The sequence below is a fragment of the Asterias amurensis genome, chromosome 8 (assembly GCF_032118995.1).
Source record: "Asterias amurensis chromosome 8, ASM3211899v1".
In the NCBI taxonomy this organism is placed as follows: domain Eukaryota; kingdom Metazoa; phylum Echinodermata; class Asteroidea; order Forcipulatida; family Asteriidae; genus Asterias; species Asterias amurensis.
The window spans coordinates 6,783,168-6,809,427 of NC_092655.1; the positions used below are offsets into that span (position 1 = coordinate 6,783,168).

Here is a 26,260-nt window from a genome sequence, read left to right on the forward strand (position 1 = left end):
AAGTGAAATCTCTTATACTATCCAAAGCAGCTAATGTGCTTTTCAGAGTCATTATGAAATATAAAACGCCTTTAAATAGTAGCCCACCTCAAGCCTTTTTTCACTGTAAGTCCTGTCAGTAGTTGGCGACGCGTTTTTTTATTGGTCACCGATAGAGGGCGCAACATCGACTGTTTTGTAGGCTCTCGGCGGAAGGACTGGACAAGTCTATGAATCTTGGGAAACGACGACGGAACACATGGACGTTTCAACAACAGAACTGGACCCTACCTTTTGACTATTCTGGTAAGAAACAAGAAATAATGTGGGATTTGATAGAACTACCAAGACCCCTTTCAACAAACAAGACTAGTGGTTCGGTAGTGAAGCTTGTCTTCTTGTGAACAAGTCGCATTTTTTGGGGGTGTGCAGTTTTGCACACACACACACAAAATGCCCATGCCACTGTGTTTGTGCACTGAGTGGTGGCACACTTGTGAGTTGTGGTTCTGAATCTCCGGAATTTGTCCGAATCCTGCTACCACGTACCTGCAATCCTGCACGTGTATATCCCAATATGTGGGGATTTGTTTGTACAGTATTTCACCAAAAAGAGAACCAGATGCAGAACCACTTTTCACTAATTTTTACCAGTCCGAAGGCAAAGCAAAGGAATATATCTCATTTTTTGAGTAAATTAATTAGAGCGCGCGGACGTTCTCATAATTAGCTGGGTTCCCTTTACCATTTAAAAACAAAAATGACTGATTCCATCAATTGCTACAATAATGCAATACGATTGAAGGAACCTAACTAAAAATTATGAGACTGCCGTGCGCATGCGGCTTAAAAAATTAGCAAGTCCTCAAGATTTTTTATATCCTTTGAAAAGTTCACCCTAAACAATCATTTGATTTTACCCAAAATAGGTGATTATTTTTAAATGAATTTAGGCATAGGTCGGTAAGTTACATATTTGTTTGAGAGCTGGGACAAGCATATGGGGTGGTGGACCAATTTATGGGGCTAGAATGTAGGTAGCCCTGGTAGAGTAAGCTCGGGGCCAGCAACGATAGCAGCGTCCCTGATCAAACCCAATTCTCATTTATTCTCATTTATTCTTTTCCTAGATTAGAACAAGTATTAAGGACCTAGACATAAAATGGGCAAGTCTAAGAAAAACAAGAGGAACTTATCGGACAAAGTGCAGCGAGGGAAAACTGTACAAGAAGTTAAGAATAATCCGTTTGAGATTCGTCTGAATCGTCAGAAACATCATATCCTTGGGAAGAAGATCAGCAAACATGATAAAGGACTACCAGGAGTGTCAAGGTCAAAGGCCAACCAAAAGGTCAGTCAGAGTCAATAATGATGTCATTCTTCACCTAGGAGTAATCAACAATACATTTCAATTTGTTTGTCATTGATATTGGTCTCCATTTTTTCCTAACAAGACCACAGCGCTTGTTGCTCAACACATTTGCTGGCCAAGCATTGTTTTTACAACACTAGAACAGTTAAACAACACAGAAAATGCATACTATTTTTTTGTTAAACGTCAAATAAAGTATTGATCTCAATTGTTTTTAGCTTTATGGGCATTATGAGCTTCCTCAATACGTCATTAAGCTGCCCACCATGGGTTAGTTGTAAGAGGCCATCAGCTGCGAGTAGGCATCCAGAGTCTTGTTTTTTACTTGCACACTATTTGTACGTTAGAAAAGTCGTCCACTGTCGTCCACTGTCAGAAGCTGCACCCTTGTCTAGATGCTATTGTATATAGACGATGTGACCTCGGTCGTCACACGAAAATCATAACATGATTGCGGGCATACCGCCGGGCAAAGCCTTTGTGTTTTGGCAGCCAGCTAGAAAGTGTATGCAATCTTACCATGACTACGTGTCTTTTTGCCTGGCGAAACATGATGTATATGTACAGTGTTTTTTCAACAGAGGGCGGTTTGAATGTAAACATAGGTCACATCGTCTATACAGGCTTTGACAAATAGCAGAATAGATGATTGTACATATGTAGCAGTTATGCTGGAATAATTTTGATGAGCATTGTGACTAGGCCTATATATGACTCCCAAAGTACAGCATCCAAAAGCGACAATGGTGCCAGGAAGCGCTCGGAGGGTGTTGTTACGCTTCAGATTTCTAATCATTCACTGTAATTCATCTCTATTCATTTTCTGCTTTCATTTGTACAGCGAAAGGACACACTCCTCAAGGAATATCAACAAAGAAACAAAACTAATAAATTTATTGATAAGCGATTTGGAGAGAATGACCCAACACTCAGCGTTGAGGAAAAGATGATGCAGAGATTTGCTGTTGAGAGACAGGTAAGAAGTTTAATTTGTATACAGAATTATTAGCAATATTTCTGATTTGAATCGAAAATCTTTTTTTCAATTTGTTACCTACATCGAGCCTAAGCTCCTATTTTTGTTATCACTCCACCTCCACCATTTGGGTTTCCTAACACATATCCTGAAATATTTTATTTAAAAAGAAATCCGGAAAACGCTGTGTGCAGAAATGATACTTGGGGGAGGACCGGTGTGCCTGCCCCCCCCCCCACATGCCCCATCTGGCAATGCCACTACTGGTACACTATTTTCCTAAAGACGGTTAAGTATTCTTGAATGCAGCATTCAGCAGAAGTTTTTTCTGAGTTGTTTTTCAGTAGGTGCATCTCGGAAATTAAGCCTCGCCCCCCCCCCCTCCCACAAGCCAAAATGACATAAATTAGATGAATTGATTTTGAAAGCTAAAGTTTTCACTTTACATTTCTTGTTGACATTTTATTCGCAGAGAGGTCATGAAAGAGAGTCTGCCTATCAGCTCAATGAGGATGAAGACTTGACACATTATGGCCAGTCACTCGCTGATATCGAGAAGTTTGAAGATACAGAATTCATGAGTGATGACGAAGATCAAGATGGCAATTTGGGAGGTATGGCTCATAACCCTTGTGCACATTTTCATTGAAACAGGCCCAATTTCATGACTCTGCAGCCGAAATTCTGCACTTACAATCACCATTCTCTGCAAGCGCAGATTTTCTTGGCTAGCTGTGTAAGTGAATGATGCCTAGTAATTTGGAATACACTCGCTCACAAGCAAAAGATTTTGTGAGTATTGGCTTTGGTTTTTTTTGTCGAAATTCATTTAATAAAAAGATTTCTTGCTTATCTTTGCGGACGGTATTGAGCAGATCCTTGAAATTGGGACCAGTTCTCCATAGTCGAACCAACTCTAGTTAAGATAGATAGAGACTTAAGGCCCGGTCACACAGGCCCTGAAAAAAACGAGAACGATCAATATACACGCCCTCAATTGGTTGAAATGCTCCGGGCAGAATATGCCCATGCTCATTCAACCAATCGAGGGCCTGCATTTTTATCATTCTCGTTTTCGTTCTTGTTATCGGGGCCTGTATGACCGGGCCTTTGCTAACTATATCAGAGTCCATAGGCTTTAGTTTTGAAATATTGCATACCACAGAGTCGACAAACTTCTTATTCCAAAACTGAATTTCTTTCAAAGAAGATCTGTTGTCGTTCCTAAACCTTAATATTATCTTTAATGTTGTGATTGATTCTAGCCAAGTATGTTGCTGATGAGCACTTTGGAGGATTCCTATTAAAGAAGAAGACAGAGGATAAGAAAGAAGAGGTAGGACCAAGATGGAATATTGTTTGCAAAGGAAATCATAATAATAGTAATAATAACAACAAATTCTTATATAGCGCATTTCACAATAAACCGTATCAATGCGCTTTACATTAGTCCCCTGGTCATTGGGCCAATAACATCCCTTTAATCTTTCTCAGCTCCCTATGGGGAGTATACAGCCCTGAGCTGCCTTGGCGCTCTGAAGGCTTTTTCATTCACAATATCAACCTCTACCCTCGCAGGTACCCATTTATACCCCTGGGTGAAGAGAAGCAATTATAGTAAAGTATCTTGCTCAAGGACACAAGTGTCACGACCGGGATTCGAACCCACACTCCGGTGAATCACAACCAGAACCTGAATTCGATGCTCTGAACCACTCGGCAATGACACTCTACAATCATTTGATTGATTGCAAAGGAAATAATTTTAAATCAAACATTTTTAAGATGAGACTTTTTGTCTGATACAAACATTCAGTATTGTAAAAAAAAATTGTGAGAAAAAAAAAAAAAAAAAAAAAAAAATGTTTTAACCCGCATAAAATATTTGCACACCTTTTATGATGTTGACTTTTAATTTTAGTAAATGTTAAACATTTTTCTTTTGATATTCACATGTTTATTATAATTTGTTTATCTTCAGGATTCTAAACCAAAGTCACGTCAGGAAATTCTTGATGAAGTCATCGCCAATTCCAAGAAAAGCAAGGTAATGAAAAAAGGGGGGAAAAAACCCAAAACACAAATGATGTATGTACGGAAATAAAAGTACAGTCATTATTCGACGATATTCAGTAACCCTCCTACTGATACACCATTCAAAAAATTCACTAACATTTACAACCCCATTGTACACATGGCAGTACCATTTGAGCAAAGTTGATGACAAATCCTGTAGTGTCTATGACATAGTGTATGGTAACCTCATAACCAGAGGCAGATCGATCAACCCCACCCCCTGGTATCACACAGTCATGACATAGTGGGATCCTTGATGCACTACTTAAGACAATCCTCATAGGATTCTGTACCAGCTGCACCACCATTCAAAACCATTTGGGGAACCAACTGTCTGCACAGCTATCATACCATTCAATACCATTCACTTGAATGGTTTCAAATGGTGTATCAACATGTTTCAAAAAGGTGCCGATTGTAGGAGGGTTAGTCGTATTGGTTGTTAAGGTGGCTGAGCATGAACTATTTATCAATGAAGACCCTGTACCAGAAATTAAAAAAATTCATCTCAAAAAGAAGGTTCTTTTTTTAAACTATTGTATTTATGTATCAAAATCTGAAACTGTAAAATGTACAAAATATGTATTAATTGCTCATTGTTTTTTAAACCTGATCTGAGCAAATGTTTTGTTGAACTCCCGATGATTAATTTGGTCTATATTTGTTCAAGTTGTAACTTGTGTAATTGAGATGAATTGTGTAACTGAGCATACAAGTTTGCTGTATTTATTTTAAATCATGTGTTTACCGTAGTATGAGCGTCAGCATCAGAAAGAAGATATGCTGAATCTGACAGAAAAACTGGATGAAGACTGGATGACTGTGGCTAGTCTAATTGCCTGCAATAAGGTAAGTGCATGTTAAAGTAAACAACTTCTTGATAGGAATTACTATATAAAAAAATGCTAACAGGTACCACTCCTAACTTTTATATACTTATACAGGATAAATAACAAATAAGCTGCTCTGCTGTGTTTCTGTTCCCTTATTTTGACGACGTGTCACATTTTATCACCTTATGTATACAAAATACTTCTTTTTTGGGGGAGAAGTTAAAGACTGGGATAAACTTGAAGATAGATTAACAATAGTAGAAAAAATAGATAACAATTGTAGTGATGGATTGAACTGATCATTTCTCAAGTATAAACAACAATTCATAAATACCTCAGACAGTTTCGCTATTCCTATTGGTGGAGAGCGCGTCGCGTGGGGGTGTTTAAACGGTTGATAATGACCAGCTGGAGCTCTGTTTATAACCGGTTGTTTTCAGATACTACATGCTAGTCTTGGTGCAAGACAGTTCTTAATACGGGCGATGCGGGCGCTGTCGATGAGTCGGCTGCGCTGTGTGTGAAAAGAAAACGTGAACGTCTTGCACCAAGACTAAACACGCACGGCTCGGGCCTTTATCCATGGCAACGACCCTGCTGGTTTTAAACGGCCGTTTAAGAACTTGTCGCTACCTTTTTATTCCCTTTGTTAATTAGCCTGAAATTCAGTTGCAGATAAACTGTTGCGCTGTAATTCTTACTCTTCAGGAAGTAATATTCTTTTGACAAAACACTTTAAGACTTTTGGGAAGGGAAATATTATTGACCCTCCTTTTCAAAATGGTTTAAATTTGAAGTCGTCTTAAAAAATGTTGACGGAATAATTTATTTCAGCGTGATAAATCCACCCCAGAGGTTCGACCTAAAGCAGATGATTATGACATTGCTGTTAGAGAACTGATGTTTGACATGAAAGCAAAGGTAGGTCTGGCTTTAAGTCTCATCATTAATGTATTATTGATCTTCACTCAGCAGTTAAAACATTTTGGGAAATTTACTTCCATTGTTACTACCTCAAAACAGGACTGGATATAATTCAGTTTTTGAAATTTAATTTAGGAATACAGTTTGTTCAAATTATAATTGACTAGTGGCATTAAACGCAGTGGACACTATTGGTAATTGCTCATAATAATTAGCATAAAACCTTTCTTGGTTACAAGTAATGGAGAGCTGTTGATGGTATAAAACATTGTGAGAAACGGCTTCCTCTGAAGTAAGGTAGTTTTTGAGAAAGAAGTAATTTTCCAAAAATTTGATTTCGAGACCTCAGATTTAGAATATGAGGTCTCAAAATCAAACATCTGAAAGCACACAACTTCGTGTGACAAGGGTGTTTTTCTTTCATTATTATCTCGCAACTTTGACGATCGATTGAGCTCAAATTTTAACAGGCTTGTTATTTTGTGTATATGTTGAGATACAGCAAGTGAGAAGACTGGTCGTTAACAATTACCAATAGTGTCCACTGTCTTTAAATAGAACCACTACAATGGTGAAGGATCAAACAAAAATATGATTCTTTATCCCTGATTCAAATGTTGCAGCAATGAAGAATAACCACTTCCTTTATATATTGAGATCTACTCAACCTTTCTGATTTAAGATGGTTCTCCATTAGAGGTCAAAATATACTTTAATTTATTCCAATTATTCATAACAAGAATATTCAATTCTCGTGAAGACGATTAGAGCATACGGATTGATAACCGCAAGTTCTTTTCAGAACCACTTCTACTCAAATGAGATATTCACATGGTATTACCACAAACTTCTCTTAGTTAAATTTCCAGCGTGCAAAGTTTTAAATCCTACTTATTAACAATTTGTTTTCACATTTTTTAGGCAACAGATAGATTGAAGACACCGGAGGAGATTGCCAAAGATGAAAAGGAAAGACTGGATAAACTTGAGCAAGACAGACAACAAAGAATGCTTGGAATTACACCAGAAGACCAAGAAGAAGCAAGAAAGAACACGCATCAATCGGCGGATGATCTTAATGATGGGTGAGTTGGAAATAGTCATTAATTAGTATTGTAGGAATTCAAGCAGATGCTAATCGGTTCTGTCTTCATGAATGAGGTGTCGTAGCCGAGTGGATAAGAGCTCCGATCTCAAGCTCTGATGCTTCTGTTCAGCAGAGTGTGGGTTGAATCCCGGTCGTGACACTTGTGTCCCTGAGCAAGCACTTAACTATAATTGCTTCTCTCCACCTAGGGGTCAATTGGTACCTGTGAGGGCAGAGATGGTTCTTGTGATTGGTTTAGCTGAGTAGCGCATATAATTGTCGCACAGGCTTTATATTCCCCAGGGAGCTGAGATGGTTTAAGGAATGATTTAAGGCCCAGTGACCAGGGGTAATAATGTTGGAAGCGCTTTGAGATGCCCTTGGGTGTGAAAAGCGCTATATAAAAACTGGTTATTATTATTACGAGAGCTACTACCCCCTCTGCCATCTAATCCCTGCCCACTACCTGTCTTGATGTGTTGGTATTGTGGCAGGTGTGTGACGTCAGGGACGTCAGGGATCAGAGTTTCTTCTCAAAAAAGAGCTTATGCCCCGCGTCCTGCACCGGTCAGCTTATTCAACTAACTTGACGAGATGTCGTCACTCTCGCCGGCAAGCTGACAGCGTATATAAGAATTCAACAATCTTACTATATTTTCCAGGAATCGTGTGTAACCATGGCAGTGACTTTGTTGCTTTTTGTAACCATTTAAAAAAACTCAAATTTTAAAAAGCAAAATTCCGACCCTATCCTTCAAAAGGGTCGAATTCAGTTCCATCTATATATTATTAATGGAGACGATGCGATGAGTTAAATGTAGTCTTTAATATTGCTTTATTGTATAGGTATGCCTTGACTATCAGTAACAGAGCGCCAATAAGCTACAAGGACGGCAAGCTACTTCAATCAAACAAACTTGGTGTCAAGGCTGGTATGTCATCATTGTACTCCTATGTATAACTATTTTAAACATGTGCTGAAAAGCAACCTTAATCCATGGTCGAATATTGTATTGATTTACGGCAATTAAAGACACTTGACACTATTGGTAATTGTCAAAGACCAGTCTTCTCACTTGGTGAGAAAAAAACAAACCTGTGTTTGATGTGAACCCAATCGGTCATCGAACTTGCGAGATAATAATGAAAGAAAAAAACACGTTTGTTACACAAAGTTGTATGCTTTCAGATGCTTGATTTCGAGACCTCAAAATCTAAACTTGAGGTCCTGAAATCAAATTCGTGGAAATCTACTTCTTTCTCAAAAACTACATTAGTTCAGAGGGAGCCGTTTCTCCAATGTTTTATTCTACCAACCTCTCCCCATGACTCATCACCAAGTAAGGTTTTATGACAATAATTATTTTGAGTAATTACCAATAGTGTCCACTGCTTTTAACTTTCAAAATGGTAGAAGCTACAGATGAAGAGATCGAGGAAGAAGAAAGTGCAGATGAAGAAGAAGAAGACGAAGAAGTTGAAGATGCAGAGGAGGAGGAGGAAGGAGATGAGGAGGAGGAGGAGGAGGAGGAGGATAACCATTCTGATTTAGAATCAGACAGTTCGGAAAGTGAAGAAGAATCACCAAGAACTAAAGAGAGCTCTACAAGGATCCCATTCATGGAAAAAGAAGTAGGTATCCTGCCGAATATCCCCCTTGAAATGAGATGGAAACAGTGTCTGGGTGACGCCCTGTTTTAAATTTGAACACCCAGTTTTAGCTATCATTTACATGAAATGTATTGTAATTGAGCTATGTGAACGCCCAGTTTTTTTAATGTTCAGCAAAATTGGTCAAATCCTGGCTAATATTTTGGATGGAAATATGTAATTTTGTTTCTTAATGAAAGGAGAATTTAGGAGCAACTTGTTGAAAGGTGAACTTAGGAGCAACTTGTTGAAAGGAGAACTTGGGGCAACTTGTATAAGTGTCCAGGGTGCAAGAGGTTTTGTTATTTTTATATCTCTGAATATTTTATTTTGTCAACAGACCAGAGAAGCTCTTAAGAGAAACGCTAAAGCAGAGCTTCCTTACACCTTCAAAGGTTTGTAAAAAGTTTCAAATAATGTTTCACTTACTGAATCAAAAGAGCTCATTTTTTTATCATTAATTCCAACAATAACTTCTGATCTTTGCTTTAAATCATACATTTCATACAATTAAACAACAACCAAAATGTTGTGGCGTATTGTGGCCTGGTGCTTAGGCGCATCAAACTCAAGCTGTGGTGTTTCGAATCGGCAGAGTGTGGGTTCGAATCCTGATCGTGACACATGAGTCCTTTATCAAGACACTTCACTATTATTGCTTTGTACTTCATGTGGGACTTAAAGCCGTTGGTCCCGTAAAAGAACCCAGTGCACCTATAGAAAATGGAAGAAGTTCACCCAGGTGTTCCTGGTTTGATTGGCTACATATTGAGCACAGCACAGCACCTTGTAAACCAATACTTGGTTTATTTTAAAAGGAATAGGTCTCATACTTTAAATGTAGTCACCATACCTTGCAGGAAAATACTGAATGTTGAAGCACCTTTAGGGTCGCTGAGTGTCTATTATGAGTGCTATATAAAAAGCCACTATTATTATTATCATTAAATTGTTGAATTTTGTAAAGATTGTGTTATCTCTATCTTGTATAACAGCACCCGAGAACCATGAGGAGTTTTTCAACATGATGGGTGGTCAATCCGACAGCAATCAACTTCTTATTATTGGAAGAATACGAACCTGTCATCATCCGAGCTTAGCGGAAGGAAATAAAGACAAACTGGATACTCTCTTGACGATATTATTGCGGTATTTTGGTGATGTCTTACGTCAGAAGAAGATGCCAGGGATAGAGTATCTGGATGGACTCACAAAGTAAGATTCTAAACTATAGAATAGTGGACACTATTGGTAATTACTCAAAATAATTATTAGCACAAAACCTTACCTTTTTTTACTCATTTCTCAAAAACTTCAGCACCTACGTAAGTAATATTTGAAGGGAAGCTTTCCACTATCATTATCTTCAAACCCTGTAAGTTTAATGTAAATCTATGGACATTTTGAAAAAGAACCAAATCCTTTAAAGACGGTGGACACTATTGGTAATTACTCAACAATTTTTTTTGCATTAAACCTTATTTGGTAACGAGTAATGGGGAGCTGTTGATAGTACTAAACCTTGTGAGAAACGGCTCCCTCTGAAATAACGTAGTTTTGGAGAAAGAAGTATTTTTCCACGATTTTGATTTCGAGACCTCAGAATTAGATTTTGAGGTCTCACAGTCAAGCATCTGAAAGCACACAACTTCGTGTGACAAGGGTGTTTTTTCTTTCATAGTTACATCTCGCAACTTCGACAACCAATTGAGCTCAAATTTTCACAGGTTTGCTATTTTATGCATATGTTGAAATAAACCAAAAGGGAAACTGACTGGGTACATTTTAAAATCTTATTTACTGGTAATAACTTCTTTGTTGTATCTTAGACAATTCTTCAAATCTTACTTATCGGTACAAACTTTCTTTGTTGTATTTAAGACACATCTATGAACTTGCCCAGCAATCATCACTTCATGCTGGGCTGAGTATGCAAGCTTTAATTCAAGAGCATTATGAGAGATTTAATGAAATGGCTAACGCAAGAGGTCGAGGCGTCTTCCCACAAGTTGAGACGGTGAGTACTAAGAAAGTTGATGTTGCAGATTTTTGCCAGTAATGGCACTATATAAAGCTGTCACTGTGACTGTACCATGACAGGCTCCCCAATGATGATGTTGCCGATTGTACATGCCAGGGGATGACATTAAACAAAGGTGTCACTGTGATGTCACCGACATGGCCACCCATGAAGTGTACACATGATAACTTAACTCGTTTGCATCTCCATTAGTGTTAAAGGAGCGTTACTGAATTGGTATGAAACAAAAATCGTGAAGATCACAGATTTACATAAAACTTACATGGTCTCATGATTATGATAGTAGAAAACATCCCTTGAAATATTTCTTATCTGAAATGTCATATTTGATGAGAAATAAATCATCTAACTTCGCGTTTGGAGTTTATCGCTCATTGAGCGATTTTATTCATTTTTATTTTGGCATCGATGCAATGCAAAATTTGTAATAGTTTTTCACTATTCTCTCGTGACCCAGATGGCCGATCGATCTCAAACTTCTACAGGTTTGTCAGTTTATGGTGGATTACGTAAAGGGCTTACACTGCCAGCAACTGTTTTGTTAGCAAAAACCAATTCTGTAATGTTCCTTAAAACTTATGCCAGCGCGAGCATGACTTTAGTACCCATTACAGTAATGGAGCCAAATATGTCACAATCAAACATCTTATATCAATGTCAGGGCCCAATCTCATGAAGCTGTCAAGCAGAAAATACTGCTTAGCCAATTTCTATGCTTAGCAAAAAACTTGTGGGGCACCAGTCAGAACAATGTAAACTTTATGGACTTTTGGCTTGTAACCAGTTCATGCAAAGCGATATTTGTCTGTACTCGAAAAGTTTGTGTGCTTACAGGCTTTATGAAATTTGGGCCAGATAAGTGTATCGTCTTGAGCTTAATGGAAATCAGATGTGAACTTGTGCCAGGTGACTGTCTATGTAAAGGTTATTTAGATTATAATTGAGAATCTTGCTTTATATTAATTGAATCACAGCTGATGTACTTCCAATTGGTGAGTTTACTTTTTTCAACGTCTGATTTTCGACATGGAGTGGTGACGCCAACGATGCTATTTATGGGTCAGATCTTGACACAGTGTCCGGTTCGTTCATCCAAAGATGTTGTCTCTAGTCTTTTCATCTGCAATGTGTTTCTCAAGGTAAGTCTCAGGGTACAGTAATTAATTCAAGATTTGTTGCAAAATTGTTGAAGTGAAAATAATTCTGAGAGATGTTTTGTTCTAATTTTGAAATGTATTTCTTTTTTTATCTTTACCCTCAAATATTCACGTCTTGTATATTTTGGAGGAATTGTTCATGTCAATATTCTGCTTTGTCCTTTTGGAAGAAGTCTATTTTTAAGCGGGCGTGCGTAATCTTTTTCTTAGCGCATGTAATCTATTTCTAAGCGCGTACACACAACCTGCATCAAACAGATTCTTCACAAAGTTTTTGAAACAAACACTTCAAACCTCAAATTTTCAGTTGTCAAAGTGTCTACAATTGTATTTTTAAAATGTTTTTTAACAAAAGGGCATTTTATGAATGGGAATTAAAGAGTAGTGACTCGTTCTTAAACGTCCATTTATAACCTCGCAGGGTCGTTCACACAACAATTCGACCCTGCCGGCTTTAAATGGCTGTGTAAGAACGGTCGCTACCCTTTTGTTCCCTTATTAAAAATAGCGGGCACTGTAAGAGTTAAGTGTTGATAACCAATATTTAGAAACTTGTTTGATTTTCCCCCCAGTATGTGAGATTATCTAAGAGGTTTGTTCCAGAAGTCATCAACTACTTACAAGGAGTTTTGTTCCTTGCCTCCAAGAAGGAGGCGGGTCAACTCTACAATGTCATTCCACCCTTCAAGCCGATTGGTCGTAATATTAACATGTTGACATTACAATCAACGAGCAGCGAGATTACAAGGTAATTACTCAATTCAGTTGTGATGATTGGGAAATGTGACAACGTAAACTTTTTAGGTTGGGAGTCTTAGAATTGTCTTAAATCAGAACACCATGTCTTAAAGTGATTTACTGTTTGGCAGTTTTGCCCCGTTTGTATACAATTTTGTACACTTGATAGTCTCCGTCTTGAGAAATGCTGTTTCCAATACGTCACTTCGAAATGCCTCAAGCTACCGGGCAATTGTAGTGGTCTAGTTGGTAAGACATCTGCTCTAGATTGGCAAAGGTCGTGGGCTCAAGTCCCAGCCGAGTTGCATGAGTTTTTTTCACAACACTCTGGAAAGTACTGAGTATTCAGTGCTTACGCATATCGGTGTAAGGGTAAAATAAAAAAATAAAATGCCGTTTGAAAGAATTTCTTTAGCTAGTTTTTATAAACTTGATTCAACCCTTTATTCAATATGTGAGATTGGTTTTTAGTATGTTTTTCCTAAAATTACCATGAAAACAGTTTGTATGAACCACAAAAGTGATGCTTGGATAAAAGATGAAATCCAAAAAGTGATTTGTCTGAAATGTCTACTACTAGTCACTCACCAGTATGAAATGTTTGTAAAAATTTATTTAGAAACATGAAGATCCAGCCTGTACGTATTCTGGAGGTTCTTTCCCAAGCTGACCATCAGGAACTAGACACAGATGAGTTCAGATGTTGGTGCCTTGCCACCAGTCTAAGTCTTCTGTCACAGTGTGTAGAGCTGTATAAAGAACTAGCAAGTGCTAAAGAGATTTTTACACCAGTGAGGGCGTCATTGGACAGTGGACGTATACCGTTCCAGAGATATCCTGAACAGATACAGGTATGAAACAGGCATGACATTCTTCCATGGAATCTAACAGTTGAATTGTTTCTGGCTGACCTCCCCAAACAAAGACAGTGACAAAATAGGGAGAACGCCAATATAGGGCTAGATACTTGTAGCTCATTTGGTAGAGTGCAAAAATATTAAACTGGAGGTCGTAGGTTCAATTCCCACACTTGTCAATTCCTTTTTGTTCAACCATGGAGGAAGGAAGAGAAGGAGTTCGAACGAAGGGACTTCGCGGTCGTTTAACGACACCTCGTAATCACCCACATACCTTACACAAACAATGGGCGACCTGGCGTATGTGAGTTTGCGCATGTGCACTTAGTTGTATGGGTATAATAAAGAAAAAAATAGTTTTTGGAGACCTGATAAAATTTGTGACCACTCTCGCCCACCAAAACGAAAAACACAATTGAATACCAACTACCCTCGTGTGCTTGTACCCAAGTTTTGATCCACCGCTAGTGACCGGAAAGTTGCCAAAAATGTAAAATTATGCTATGATATTTCCATTTTTTATTAACCAACTATTGAGATACCTTTTGAGATAATTTATAATTTAACCTTTGACCTTAGGAGCTGTATGAGTCTTTGAGTACTGAGCTGAAGTCACTGGATGAGAAACCCAAGAAATGCTTACAGCGACAGAAGAAGAAACCATTCACTCTTCAGATGTTTGAGCCCAAGATTGAGGAAGAGTAAGTTATAGAAGAGGATAAACGTAGATGACAAACCAAGATATGTTTGTATGGATCTAGAAGGGGATTCATTCATGAAATGTGGATCTGAAGATCTGTCTCATTCTTAGATTACTTGGTTTTTGTCTTGGTCTTTGTATAGACCTTTATCACAGTGTGGCCATCTTGAATTTAGTCCATTTCAACTCATTGTACCCAAACTGAGGCTGGACGAAATAATAGTCTGGTGCCATGTTTGCGCAGTGAATGTTAGCATTCATTACTGTTATTGGAAACAGGGAACATGGCCAAGATGATAAAGGTCAATTAGTCTTAAAGGATATGGGTACCTTTTCCATAGATTTACATTAAACTTACAGGGTTTGAAGACAAGGATAGTGGAAAGCTTCCCTTCAAATATTACTTATTGAGGTGCTGTATTTTTTGAGAAATGAGTAAAACAATGTCATGAAAATATGTTTGTAAAATCATTTTCGTCTCATTAGACGAAAATTATTTTCATGACATTGTTTTACTCATTTCCCAAAAACTACAGCACCTCAGCACGTAATATTTTCAGCAAGCTTTCTACTATCATTATCTTCAAACTGTGTAAGTTTAGTGTAAATCTGTGCACATTGTGTTTTTTGTCCTACAAAAGTTACATAGCCCCTTTAAGGTAGTCATATGATATTGGACCCAGAAGTCACTAGAGGATACTAAGTCGGTTTTTTGTTTGTTTCTTGATGCAGCTATGATCCAATCCGCAAGAAGAGAAACAATGAAGGAAGTGAGAAGAACGAGAAGCAGAGACTTTTACACAACTACAAACGAGAACTGAAGGGTGCCATGAGAGAAATCCGGAAAGATACTCAGTTCTTAGCGAGGGAGAAGTTGAAAGAACAAATCGAAAGGTAATATTATTTCAAACTGAGTAATAGTTAGTTTGTATACATTGTATTTGTATATAATTAGTTTGTATACATAGTAGTTTGTATACATTGTAGGCCGTTACAAAGCATTGTCGGACAAGAGTGTTCATGAATATCTTGTTTGTCTTTACAGAGATACGGAGAGGAAAGAGAAGGTTAAGAGAATTCATCAGCTGTTAGCGGGGCAGGAAGGCGACTATCAAGCAACCAAGCGAGGGCGCATCAACTTGAAACCTCAATAATTGTGTTTCAGGCTAACACTGTAAGGTGCGTGACTGGGGCCATGATTAGAACATTCTCCCCCCCCCCCATGAGAGCAATAAAATGAACGAAGTGATGGTTGGATACATTAAAAAGCCTCCCTTAACAGGGTATTTTCCACTGACCCCCCCCCCCCCCTCCCCCAATAATCAGATTGTCTGGTTTTGCCACTGAACATAGTTACCTATATTCAGTAGTTGTTACAGCATGAACTTCATTAGCATAAAACCTGTCTTGGTGACGAGTAATGGGTAGAGGTTGATGGTGTAAAACATCGTGGGAAACGGCTCCCTCTGAAGTGCCAGAGTTTTTGAGTAAGGGGTAATTTTCCACGAATTTGATTTCGAGACCTCGGATTTAGAACTTGAAGTCTCGAAATCAACCATGTAAACGCACACAACTTTGTGTCACAAGGGTGTTTTTCTTTCATTATTATCTCGCAAGTTCGATGACCGATTGAGCTCAAATCTTCACAGGTTTGTTATTTTCTGCTTATGTTGAGATACAAAAACTGTGAAGGCTAGTCTTTGACATTTACCAATAGTGTCCACTGCCTTTAAATTAACAATGATTGACTGTTGGGCTTCTGGAAAGTATGATTTTCTTGTCATCAATATTTGAAAGAAAAATGACCAGATAATTCTTCAAACTTATTGCTACTGGAGTACATGTACATGAACATTTCGCAGTGTCTGATTCATATCATTCATAAACTGTCCAGACTTTAAAACACTGTAGGCCTAGGGATAGTTTTATGTAATAACAATAGTACAGAATATTTAGAGGGCGCCAAAATCCACCAAAATGAGGTGCTCAAGGCACACAGGAGGGGGAACCACACACAGCAAGGAAAATAAGACAAATATACCAGTTACATGTAGGCGAGATTAAACAAAGGGGTTTTCAACTGGTAGCCAGTGCAGTGACTTCAGAACCGGTGTAATGTGATTGTGTTTCCTGGTAAGAGTGACAGTGCGAGCATTAGTAATCGCAATACTTTCACATGCTGCTTTATATTAGTCGCCCTGTTTTAAAATATGTCTCGTTTGGTAAATTTTTCACAATGTACAGTGAGTGAGCATCTAAAACCAACACATGGAATGAAAATGCCTTGACTGAATGAACATTTTCAACAAAAGTAAATGGGACCAAATGTGCCATAGAGGTGTATATCAGAATATATGCTGATTCAGCAGTACACAATAAAGTAGCACTACAGTGTGCTGGGTTGAATTGAAATATTACGATTTGAACGGTGTTTGCATTTATTTATAGTTGATTAAGATTGTTCAGCTGGCAGTTCACTATGGCTAGATCACGTAGCCACAGCTCTATTCTTTATGGCTAGATCACGTAGCCACAGCTCTATTCTCTATGGCTAGATCAAGTAGCCAAAGCTGTATTCACTATGGCTAGATCACGTAGCCACAGCTCTATTCTCTATGGCTAGACCATGTTGTCACAGCTCTATTCACTATGGCTAGATCGCGTAGCCACAGCTCTATTCTCTATGGCTAGATCACGTAGCCACAGCTCTATTCTCTATGGCTAGACCATGTTGTCACAGCTCTATTCACTATGGCTAGATCGCGTAGCCACAGCTCTATTCTCTATGGCTAGACCACTTAGCCACAGCTCTATTCACTATGGCTAAGCCATGTAGCCACAGCTCTATTCTCTATGGCTAGACCATGTAGCCACAGCTTTATTCTCCATGGCTGGATCACATAGCCACAGCCATAGTCACCAGATCACATAGCCGCAGCCTTGTTTGCAGCATCAATTGCCGTAGATACAGTTGAGAAAGGATTGGCGTGGGATAGTCTTTAGATGGTCCTAACATCACAGAAATGATGATAAGCAAAATATGAAAAGAATAAATTTTACATTATAATCTACGGAACATCAATTTTTTTTGTATATTCAATTTGTGCACTTTTCTTTGCCTTGTTTACCTTATTAGATCGTAGGCGCTATAATCGTTCTTCAACCACAGCTAGGGGCTTTCAACCCATTTTTTTTTAATCAACGTTTCAGTCGAGTATTAAGTTTAAAAACACCGTCCCTATGTGGAACTAGGAGATTGAGAGCTCAATCTTTCTTGTTCAAATGTAAGAGTTAAATTTTGCTCTTACTATTCATCACTCTAAGGGCGTGAGTCGCATCTTTCTTACTGTTTACAAGCCACCATTCTTATTGTATGGTAACTGACGACTATTTTGTTAAAAGAGTTGAAATACGTGGTACTGCAATAATAATTGCAAATCTGTGACTCCATGATTCTATTAAACATCCCATGCCCTCTATACAACAGAGTTGATTGTATTTTTACGTCCATTAGAGCCCCAGAAACTGACCACCTCGTTTCTTCTAATAATTGAGATTGAGATTTTCAGACAATTTTAAGCATACTTTGTGTGACTTTGCAAACCAAAGTCTGAAGATGAAATGTTGTACTTTGTTGCTTGGTTACTGACTGATTAAGTTGTCCAGAAATGTTTCTTCACGCACGAGGCGTTCCCCATAGTGAGCCATCCCTATCACATACAATTATAAAACTCAATCATATTCAGTCAATAGAAAAACGAGTCTAAAGTTACCGTTGGGCAAATAAATCAAGCCGTGAATTTGTTTACATTAGTGTTTTCTGGATGTCGTCTTTTATCCAAGCATCAGTTTTGTTGTTCATACAAACTGTTTTCATGGTAACTTACGGAAAAACATATTAAAGGCAGTGGACACTATTGGTAATTACTCATAATAATTATTAGCATAAAACCTTTCTTGGTGACGAGTAATGGGGGAGAGGTTGATGGTATAAAACATTGTGAGAAATGGCTCCCTCTGAAGTGCCATAGTTTTCGAGAAAGAAGTAATTTTCCACGAATTTGATTTCGAGACCTCAATTTTAGAACTCGAAATCGACCATCTAAACGCACACAAATTCGTGTGACAAGGGTGTTTTTTTCTTTCATTATTATCTCGCAAGTTCGAAAACCGAATGAGCTCAAATTTTCACATGTTTGTTATTTTATGCATATGTTGGGATAAACCAACTGTGAAGGCTAGTCTTTGACAATTACCAATAGTGTCCACTGCCTTTAAAAAACAATCTCACAAATATTGAATAACACTGTATACACAAATCGTCTCCATATACACAAATCGTCTCCATATAAATGATATGTTATCCATGGTGTTTAAGGCTTGTTTTAGTAGTTGATTTTATTTGACCTTTCCAAAAAGACATCTGCTATTATTATTTAACTTCCTAACCCTGATGGACAGAAGTATCTCCTATTGATTGCTATTTAAAAATGAAGGATTACACACACAGCATGGATGATTAAAAAACAAGTGGGTAAAACAAATTTTGTAAAATATTGCACGATTTATGTAAAAAATTCCCCCCCCCCAAAAAAAACAAAAACAAAAACAAAACCAAAACAACAACTCCATGGTAAAGTTTTAGTTAGTTATTGTTATGTAATGTTATACTTTTACATGACTATGTCAAGTTTGACATTGCTCTTAAAAATGTTTGACATAATTATCTGGTACTGTCTGGAGACTACATACTTAAAGAGTAAGGACATCATTATCATGTGTTAATATCAAAAAGTCTATATTTTGCCACTCGTGTTTCCATGGTCATTATAGACTTCATCTGTGAAGATTGCTTTATGGAGACAAATGACCTTTTAGCTCAAATAGACACAATCAGTTGAAGCTCGACTGGATGTATTTCCGCATCCTTCACTGGCTAATGGGCTAATACATCCGCAAAGACAGACAGCGTTAGTCCATAAGTCCATCTCGCCTATAGTCTTGGTTCAAGTCGCCGATCGAGTTGATCGCTGACCAACCTATACACAAAGACAGCGTTAGTCCATAAGTCCATCTCGCCTATAGTCTTGGTTCAAGGCGCCGATCCAGTTGATCGCTGACCAACCTATCCACAAAGACAGCGTTAGTCCATCTCGCCTATAGTCTTGGTTCAAGGCGCCGATCCAGTTGATCGCTGACTAACCCATCCACAAAGACAGCGTTAGTCCATCTCGCCTATAGTCTTGGTTCAAGGCGCCGATCCAGTTGATCGCTGACTAACCCATCCACAAAGACAGCGTTAGTCCATCTCGCCTATAGTATTGGTTCAAGGTTGACCCAGTTGATCAATCCAAGGCCCTCTTGGGTGTCCCTCTTGCGCGACCTGCCAGGACCTGGGGTTGACTTTCTATAAATTGATAGAAATTGTAGCTTTCTGAAACACTGGTTAATGGAAATCTTATCAAGCAAAAAACGGGATTATTTGATTTGCATAATGTTATCTTTTGAATCTCATAAGCCGTTTAGTTGAATGGCCACGTTTCCGCCGAAATAAATGTTTTGAGAGTGTGATTTTTTTTGCTGAACGAATTTTGACAGAAGATGTTTTTTATTTTTAAAGGATTCCTTTGTTTAAAAAACGATTTAGAAGAAACAACTTTCCCATTGAAAGCACTAACGACAGTAGCAATTTCGTAATACAGAACAAAAAATGCTGCCTAGCGACGGTGCGGTCTTCCATTCTGAAAAAAAAAATCACGCCCCCCCCCCATTTGGAAAATCCTGGATCCGCCCCTGGTTTCGAAACGAAAAAAAATAATGGTTGATAACGTATATGGATCCTGACATTTATTCATTTTGTGTTTTTAATGAATGACCAGGTATCAATTGGTGGATTATTTCCTGTGTGGAAGCTTATAACTTCCTCGAATATAAAAATAGCTAGGCGGCTAGGCCTATTATTTTGTTGAATTGTGTCTTGACTTTTGGTGTCAGATCGGCCAACAATCAGACCTAGCATGTTTAAGATAAATGTTAACTCATCTTTTAGTTTCATGCTGTATTGGATCAGTCAATATGAGTCTCGGTTAATTTCCGTGATATTTTACAATGTTGACTTCGTGTAGTATTAAAGTGCATGTTGTGTGCTCAAGGGGACAACGAACTTCCGGTAACGTGGCTTTGCATACCTGATAGGTTTTGATCGTTTCTTGCTAACACAGGTACAAACTGTTAATATAGATTAGTTTTTAGCTGTCTGCTTTCAGTTGTTGTCTTTGACGTGATGCGCCGAGCATAGAATACTTCAGGATTTCAACTGATGATATATCATTTTTATTATTTTTTTAAGTACTGAGCTCCTCATTTCATAATGATGATGTTTGGTTCTGGTATCCTCCTCCTGACCAGTCTCATCCTACAAGTCTCATTTTCTTTCTCAGCCAAATGGATGAATTATACCCAAGACGGTGATATCATTCTCGCTGGAATGGTACCGTTTGAATATGAACCGACTTGTACAGGAGAGATGGGGATATATTCCATACAGATTGTTGAAACTTTTACCTTTTCAATCAGCGAAGTGAACCAGCGCCAAGACCTGCTGCCAAATATCACTTTAGGTTTCGATATCAGAGATACTTGTAACAATGAAGATGTGACATTATCATTGGTGCTTTCTCTAATGAGTCGCTACTCAACTGCCGACACAATCTACGAGATACCAAGCTGCGACCCAGGGCCTAACCTCAACGGTCAACTGCTCGGTATTGTCGGTACATCGAAGAGTGCAACGAGCATGATCGCCGCTCAAGCTACCAATCTGTACGGTGTCCCAATGGTGTCCTACTCCGCTACGAGTGTAGAACTAAGTAATAAGAACCGGTTCCCGTTCTTCTTACGAACTGTACCATCAGATAAGTTTCAAGCCCAGGCTATTATTGACATCTTGGCTCGTTTTAAGTGGGTTTATGTTGGGTTAATATACTCCTTGGACACTTACGGAATTCGGGGAACACAGGAGATCTTGGCATTGTCGGAGAAAGCTGGTATTTGTATCGCCTTTTCGGAATCGATTCGAGATATTAATACCACACCCTCTTATATTAAGGCAGTTGCTAAGAAGATCGCAGCATTCCCAAAGGTGAAAGTGTTGGTGATGTTCGGTGGATTTGCTGGAATGAACTTAGTCTTGCAGGAGTTTCAATCTACGCATACTAAAGAAACACGGGTCCTGATTTGCAGCGATGCTTTCGATACGTCAGCCATCAACAACGACCTTGCAGGTATGCTCCAAGGGAGTCTGAAAATAAAACTGAACTATTACGAAATCCCTGGCATTAAATCTCATTTCAGTCAACTGACGAGCCAGAGTCAAGTCAGTCCATGGTTTCTTGCTTATTATGAATCCTGGTTGAAGAACAACAACTGCTCAGATATTACCTTGTGCCCAATTCCTTTCTCAGGAACCAACATGCCGATTTACATGTCTGTATATGCGTTTGCTCACGCGTTTGACGATATGCTGAGATCAAGATGTCCACAAATGACGAAGGACTGTCTGGCCATAGTACGTAACGTCACTGGTAATGACGTCACACCATATCTCTTCAATGTCAAGTTTAATGGACCAACTGGGACCTTTAAGTTCAATCAAGATGGCGACTCGGACGGAGCATACATCATTAATGCTCTAACGGTAGTCTCAAACGGATTCGCATGGCACGAAGTCGGTTATTGGGACACTCAAAACCTTGACATACCATTCTCGATAAATGAATCGGCAATAACATGGCCAGGAAGTGAACCTCGGCCACCGATTTCAGTTTGCAGTGATGAATGTCCACCAGGTTACCTTGTCATTCCAACAGAGGAGAAATGCTGCTGGGAATGCATTCAATGTGACCCGTATGAGTTTGTGGATGGTGACATCTGCTCTCCGTGTCCATCACTTCTCTGGCCGACCACTGATTTTACATCATGTGAGATTATTCCAGCAACTATGATCAATGCACAAGATGCGATGATCATTGTTCTCATTGCTTTGTGTGTAGCTGGTGTCCTCCTTGCATGCCTCAGCATTATTGGTTTGATATCTTATCGTAAACACCCATTGATAAAAGCCACCGGTCGTGTACTGAGTCTTCTAGCCATCTGCGGCACCGTCTTAGCTTTGTTGACAACCTTTGCGTTCCTCATCTACCCATCCACTGCATCCTGCTCAGGGTGTGCTGCTTTGATTGCTATGTGCTTCACCATGACGTATGCTCCCACCTTACTCAAGGTAAATCGAATCCATCGGATCTTCAAAGCAGCCAAGAAGTCCACAAGACCACCTTGTATGATCCGCCCAAAGGATCAAATCATTATGTCCACTATTCTCATGACGATTCAGGTAAATACCCTCAAGGCTGTTATATAGACCCTTTGTATTTGACGTCACAAGCACCTCCTCTTACCCCTCCCCAAAACACCCCACCCCTCACTAAGGTCAATAAAGAGCTCTCATTGGTTGAGAGTCGTGCGGCCAATGCAGGGGGGATAATATGGACCCATGTTTAAGTTAATGACCAAGTATATTTTGAACTGTTTACCTCAGCGAAGCAGAATCATACGGAAGATGTTTGTGTCTTTTGAAAATAATAATGTTTGCAGGGTGGGTTGACAAAGCGAGACATTTAGGCACAAGTTCATGGGGGTGACTGAGAAGGGCATTTAGTCTTAAAGCCTTTATTATTGTCTTGTCACAGGTTGTGATCGTGATTGTATCTGCTCTGGCAGGAGACCTAAGCCAACCACAGCGACTCATGCCCGACAAAATGAGCAAGTACGTCGAGATTTACTGTCAGTTCGGGAACGGTTTTATTGCCTCGTGCGTGTACAACCTGCTCCTGATCTTGGCTTGCTGCTTCTATGCCTTCAAGACCCGTAAGGTACCCAGTAACTACAATGAGTCCAAGTTCATCGCCGTCAGCGTCTACTCCACGCTGGTATTGTGCTTGGCCGCTGTACCCGTCTACACTACGGCAGTTGCAGTCATACAGAAGGTGGCGACGCTGTGTATGGCGCTGGTTCTTAACGCTTACCTGACGTTGGTCTGCGTCTACTTGCCCAAGCTCTACGCTGTACGTTTCGTTAAGAACATTGACATACTGAAGTGCAGTAGTATGATGACTAAAGAGTCTGTCTTTAAGATTCGTGATTTACCTGGGTCTGTGGAAACTAAGACAGTTCCATCGGTGATCATTTAAGACCTCAGTGGCGCTGGTTATCCTTTATTGTCATAATTAAGAAATTAAAATACACAAACTGGTTCTGAATTTGTGATATTGCTTTGAATGCATCACTCATGGAGTAATGCATGTATCAGAAAACAATATTTTGATTGATAGAAGAAAAGAAAACAGAACAAACAAACAAACCCAAACTTGTATACAAATAACACAGATATACGTGTAGGTGCCTAGAGCTGCTCGAACGTTCTTTATATTTCTGCGAGGGGGACTATCGAAACTTGACATTCTGAGCTAGCTGCATCGGATAAATGGATGCACTTAACTAATGGTTTCCGAATCGATACGGCATTTGCCATGCGCGGTTAAACTGGGAAACTAATGTAGGCTCAGCATCTTGTCATGACAGATTGTCATGACTCTTAAACTGAATTATTGCATCTGTGTTCGACCATACTGACAGTTACTGGCGTGCTTTATGCTAAATCGCCATCATTGCCCTGCATAATATCAGTCACCGAGTTCTAAGAGAGATGCACTAACCTGTAACATGCAGCGGGAGGGAAAACTCATCAGTTTGTGTCTTTGGAAAACAATCTCCACAAAAGATTCAATTTTTGCCTAGATCTGAAATCTCATTCACCACCCAAATTAAAGTTAAGTTAATATTGTATGGTTTTACGATGTGTTTGTTATAAGAAGTTCTGCCTGCTGATTGGTTCATCAGTGAGTATTTCGTAAGATTTGGATTGGTTGATGACCGATCACGTTGTATACATACATTAGTTTAAGGCTGGCTCACACTATGATGAGTAGGGGGTGCGGCAATTACGTTAAGCTGCGAATTGCAATTTTGAATTTGCCGCCAATCATCGTGAGTTGTCGTCAATTGTCGCTGACTTATCCGCTAGCGACCGCAGACGGCCGCAAAAAACAGTCGCGTCCGTCGGCAAATATTCAACATGTTGAAAATATTGCGACGGCATAAAAATCTTTGTAATTCCGTTCCGAATTCGTTGGAGAACGCAACCCTCATTGTTTTGACGCAGGCGGCCGAATTTATCAGTTGCTTGGCGTTTCCATGCCGTGCGAGTCCGTCTCTAGTCGTTTTGAGGTCGTCACATTTTCGCTGGTAGTCGTTGCGTGAGTGGATGACCAGAACATTGTGAAGTGTGGGAACGCCAAACTAGACTATTTATACGACGGTGTCGGCCGTTGAGTCACGTCATCGTCGCCGCAATACACCGTCAATACACCGTCATCCTTTTGCCGTCGCTTTGCCGCCAACGTTTTGGGATTTGTACGTTCGTCACCTGATTGAAACGTCGAGTTGAAACCAGCGGTTCTTTTCAGAATCACCCCAACTAATTTAGAGATAGTCATTACATGGTGTTACCGCAAACCTTTCCATATCGTATTTCCACCATGCAAAGTTTCAAATCCTACTTAAATAACAAACATAAGATCATGTTATTGACAGATCGTGCTCTCGGCCTGGTCAGTCGGTCAGGGCAAAACAAAGGATGACGGTCAACCTTTTAGCTTGTTAGATATGGTTCAATTAATATTTCATTACATTTTGTGTCATGTTGAGATACTCTCTTAATTATTGTTTATGGTTAACACGGACACCAACGGCAATTGGTGTTATATTATTCAACTTTGTCTATAATTGGTTTTGCTTTTTTTGGCATGACTTCTCGCACGAGGGTGAGTCAATTCACCCTTAGGATGTGATTGGAAAGTTAATGACATCCTTTGCGTTCATGGTTTTGACATCCTTCATGTGCGATTACAAAGCATCAATACAATCATATAGCGACGACTGACTGGATGAGGTTTACAAGGCTGTCGTGTATAAACTTCATCCCAGAGAAGATTATACGCTGGTGTTACCATAGAAACCAATACCTGTAGTTAGATCCGTTATTAAAGGAACACGTTGCCTTGGATCGGTCGAGTTGGTCTTTGAAAAGCGTTTGTAACCAAGCGTTTGTAAAATGCATATGAGTAGAAAGATGTTGTAAAAGTAGAATACAATGATCCACACAAACATGCCTCGAAATTGCGTGGTTTTCCTTTTACCTCGTCGACTAACACGTCGGCCATTTATGGGGGTCAAAATTTTGACTCCCATAAATGGCCGACCATGTTACTTCGCACAGTAGAAGGAAAACCACGCAATTTCGAGGCAAACTTGTGTGGATCATTGTATTCTACTTTTAAAACATCTTTACAACCATATGCATTTCATAAAAAAACGGTTACAAACGCTTTTGTTTTGACCAACTCGTCCGATCCAAGGCAACGTGTTCCTTTAACTGCGTTACCTCGTCAATGCTCAGAGTCGTCACGACTACACCCCCCCCCCCCAAAAAAAAATATATATAAAATATATATATATAATATATATATATAATATATAAAAATAATAAAAAAATAAAAAAACAAGGCACACGCACGCAAAAGGAGATTACATATATAAATCGCAACGCAAGCGAGTTTCGAGTAAGAGTTTAATTTATTTTTAAAGGCAGTGGACACTATTGGTAATTACTCAAAATAATTATTAGCAACTTGGTAAAGAGTAATGCGGAGAGGTTGGCAGTATAACATATTGTGAGAAACGGCTCCCTCTGA

General features: G+C 39.1%; 2 protein-coding genes across 3 annotated transcripts; both read left to right on the plus strand.

Annotated features, from left to right (window-relative positions):
• The first annotated feature begins 186 nt into the window (after positions 1-186).
• LOC139940585 (nucleolar protein 14-like) lies at positions 187-16,802 on the plus strand. 2 transcript variants are annotated; one of them, XM_071936916.1, is made up of 20 exons: positions 187-285; positions 1,110-1,330; positions 2,193-2,327; positions 2,800-2,941; positions 3,593-3,663; positions 4,309-4,374; positions 5,157-5,252; positions 6,071-6,157; positions 7,082-7,245; positions 8,094-8,179; positions 8,662-8,879; positions 9,238-9,292; positions 9,893-10,112; positions 10,779-10,914; positions 11,913-12,077; positions 12,668-12,843; positions 13,453-13,684; positions 14,270-14,391; positions 15,123-15,284; positions 15,436-16,802. In XM_071936916.1, the coding sequence occupies exons 2-20, from the start codon at positions 1,142-1,144 to the stop codon at positions 15,542-15,544; spliced, it is 2,631 nt and encodes an 876-aa protein (XP_071793017.1). In that variant the 5' UTR covers positions 187-285; positions 1,110-1,141; the 3' UTR covers positions 15,545-16,802. The 2 variants fall into 2 exon arrangements, with proteins under 2 accessions (XP_071793017.1, XP_071793018.1); XM_071936917.1 differs by having other exon boundaries at positions 225-285; positions 1,115-1,330.
• Positions 16,803-20,760: 3,958 nt separating this feature from the next.
• On the plus strand, positions 20,761-25,638 carry LOC139940825 (metabotropic glutamate receptor 3-like). The gene is made up of 2 exons (XM_071937208.1): positions 20,761-22,782; positions 23,138-25,638. The coding sequence occupies exons 1-2, from the start codon at positions 20,761-20,763 to the stop codon at positions 23,636-23,638; spliced, it is 2,523 nt and encodes an 840-aa protein (XP_071793309.1). The 3' UTR covers positions 23,639-25,638.
• The last annotated feature ends 622 nt before the right edge of the window (positions 25,639-26,260 follow it).

Bases quoted from the DNA above. Each gene is read 5' to 3' on its own strand.
- LOC139940585 (XM_071936916.1), top strand. From the start codon at position 1,142: ATGGGCAAGTCTAAGAAAAACAAGAGGAACTTATCGGACAAAGTGCAG. The intron at 5,253-6,070 runs GTAAGTGCATGT...AATTTATTTCAG, and splicing joins GTCTAATTGCCTGCAATAAG to CGTGATAAATCCACCCCAGA. The intron at 14,392-15,122 runs GTAAGTTATAGA...TTCTTGATGCAG, and splicing joins GAGCCCAAGATTGAGGAAGA to CTATGATCCAATCCGCAAGA.
- LOC139940825 (XM_071937208.1), top strand. From the start codon at position 20,761: ATGATGATGTTTGGTTCTGGTATCCTCCTCCTGACCAGTCTCATCCTA. The intron at 22,783-23,137 runs GTAAATACCCTC...GTCTTGTCACAG, and splicing joins CTATTCTCATGACGATTCAG to GTTGTGATCGTGATTGTATC.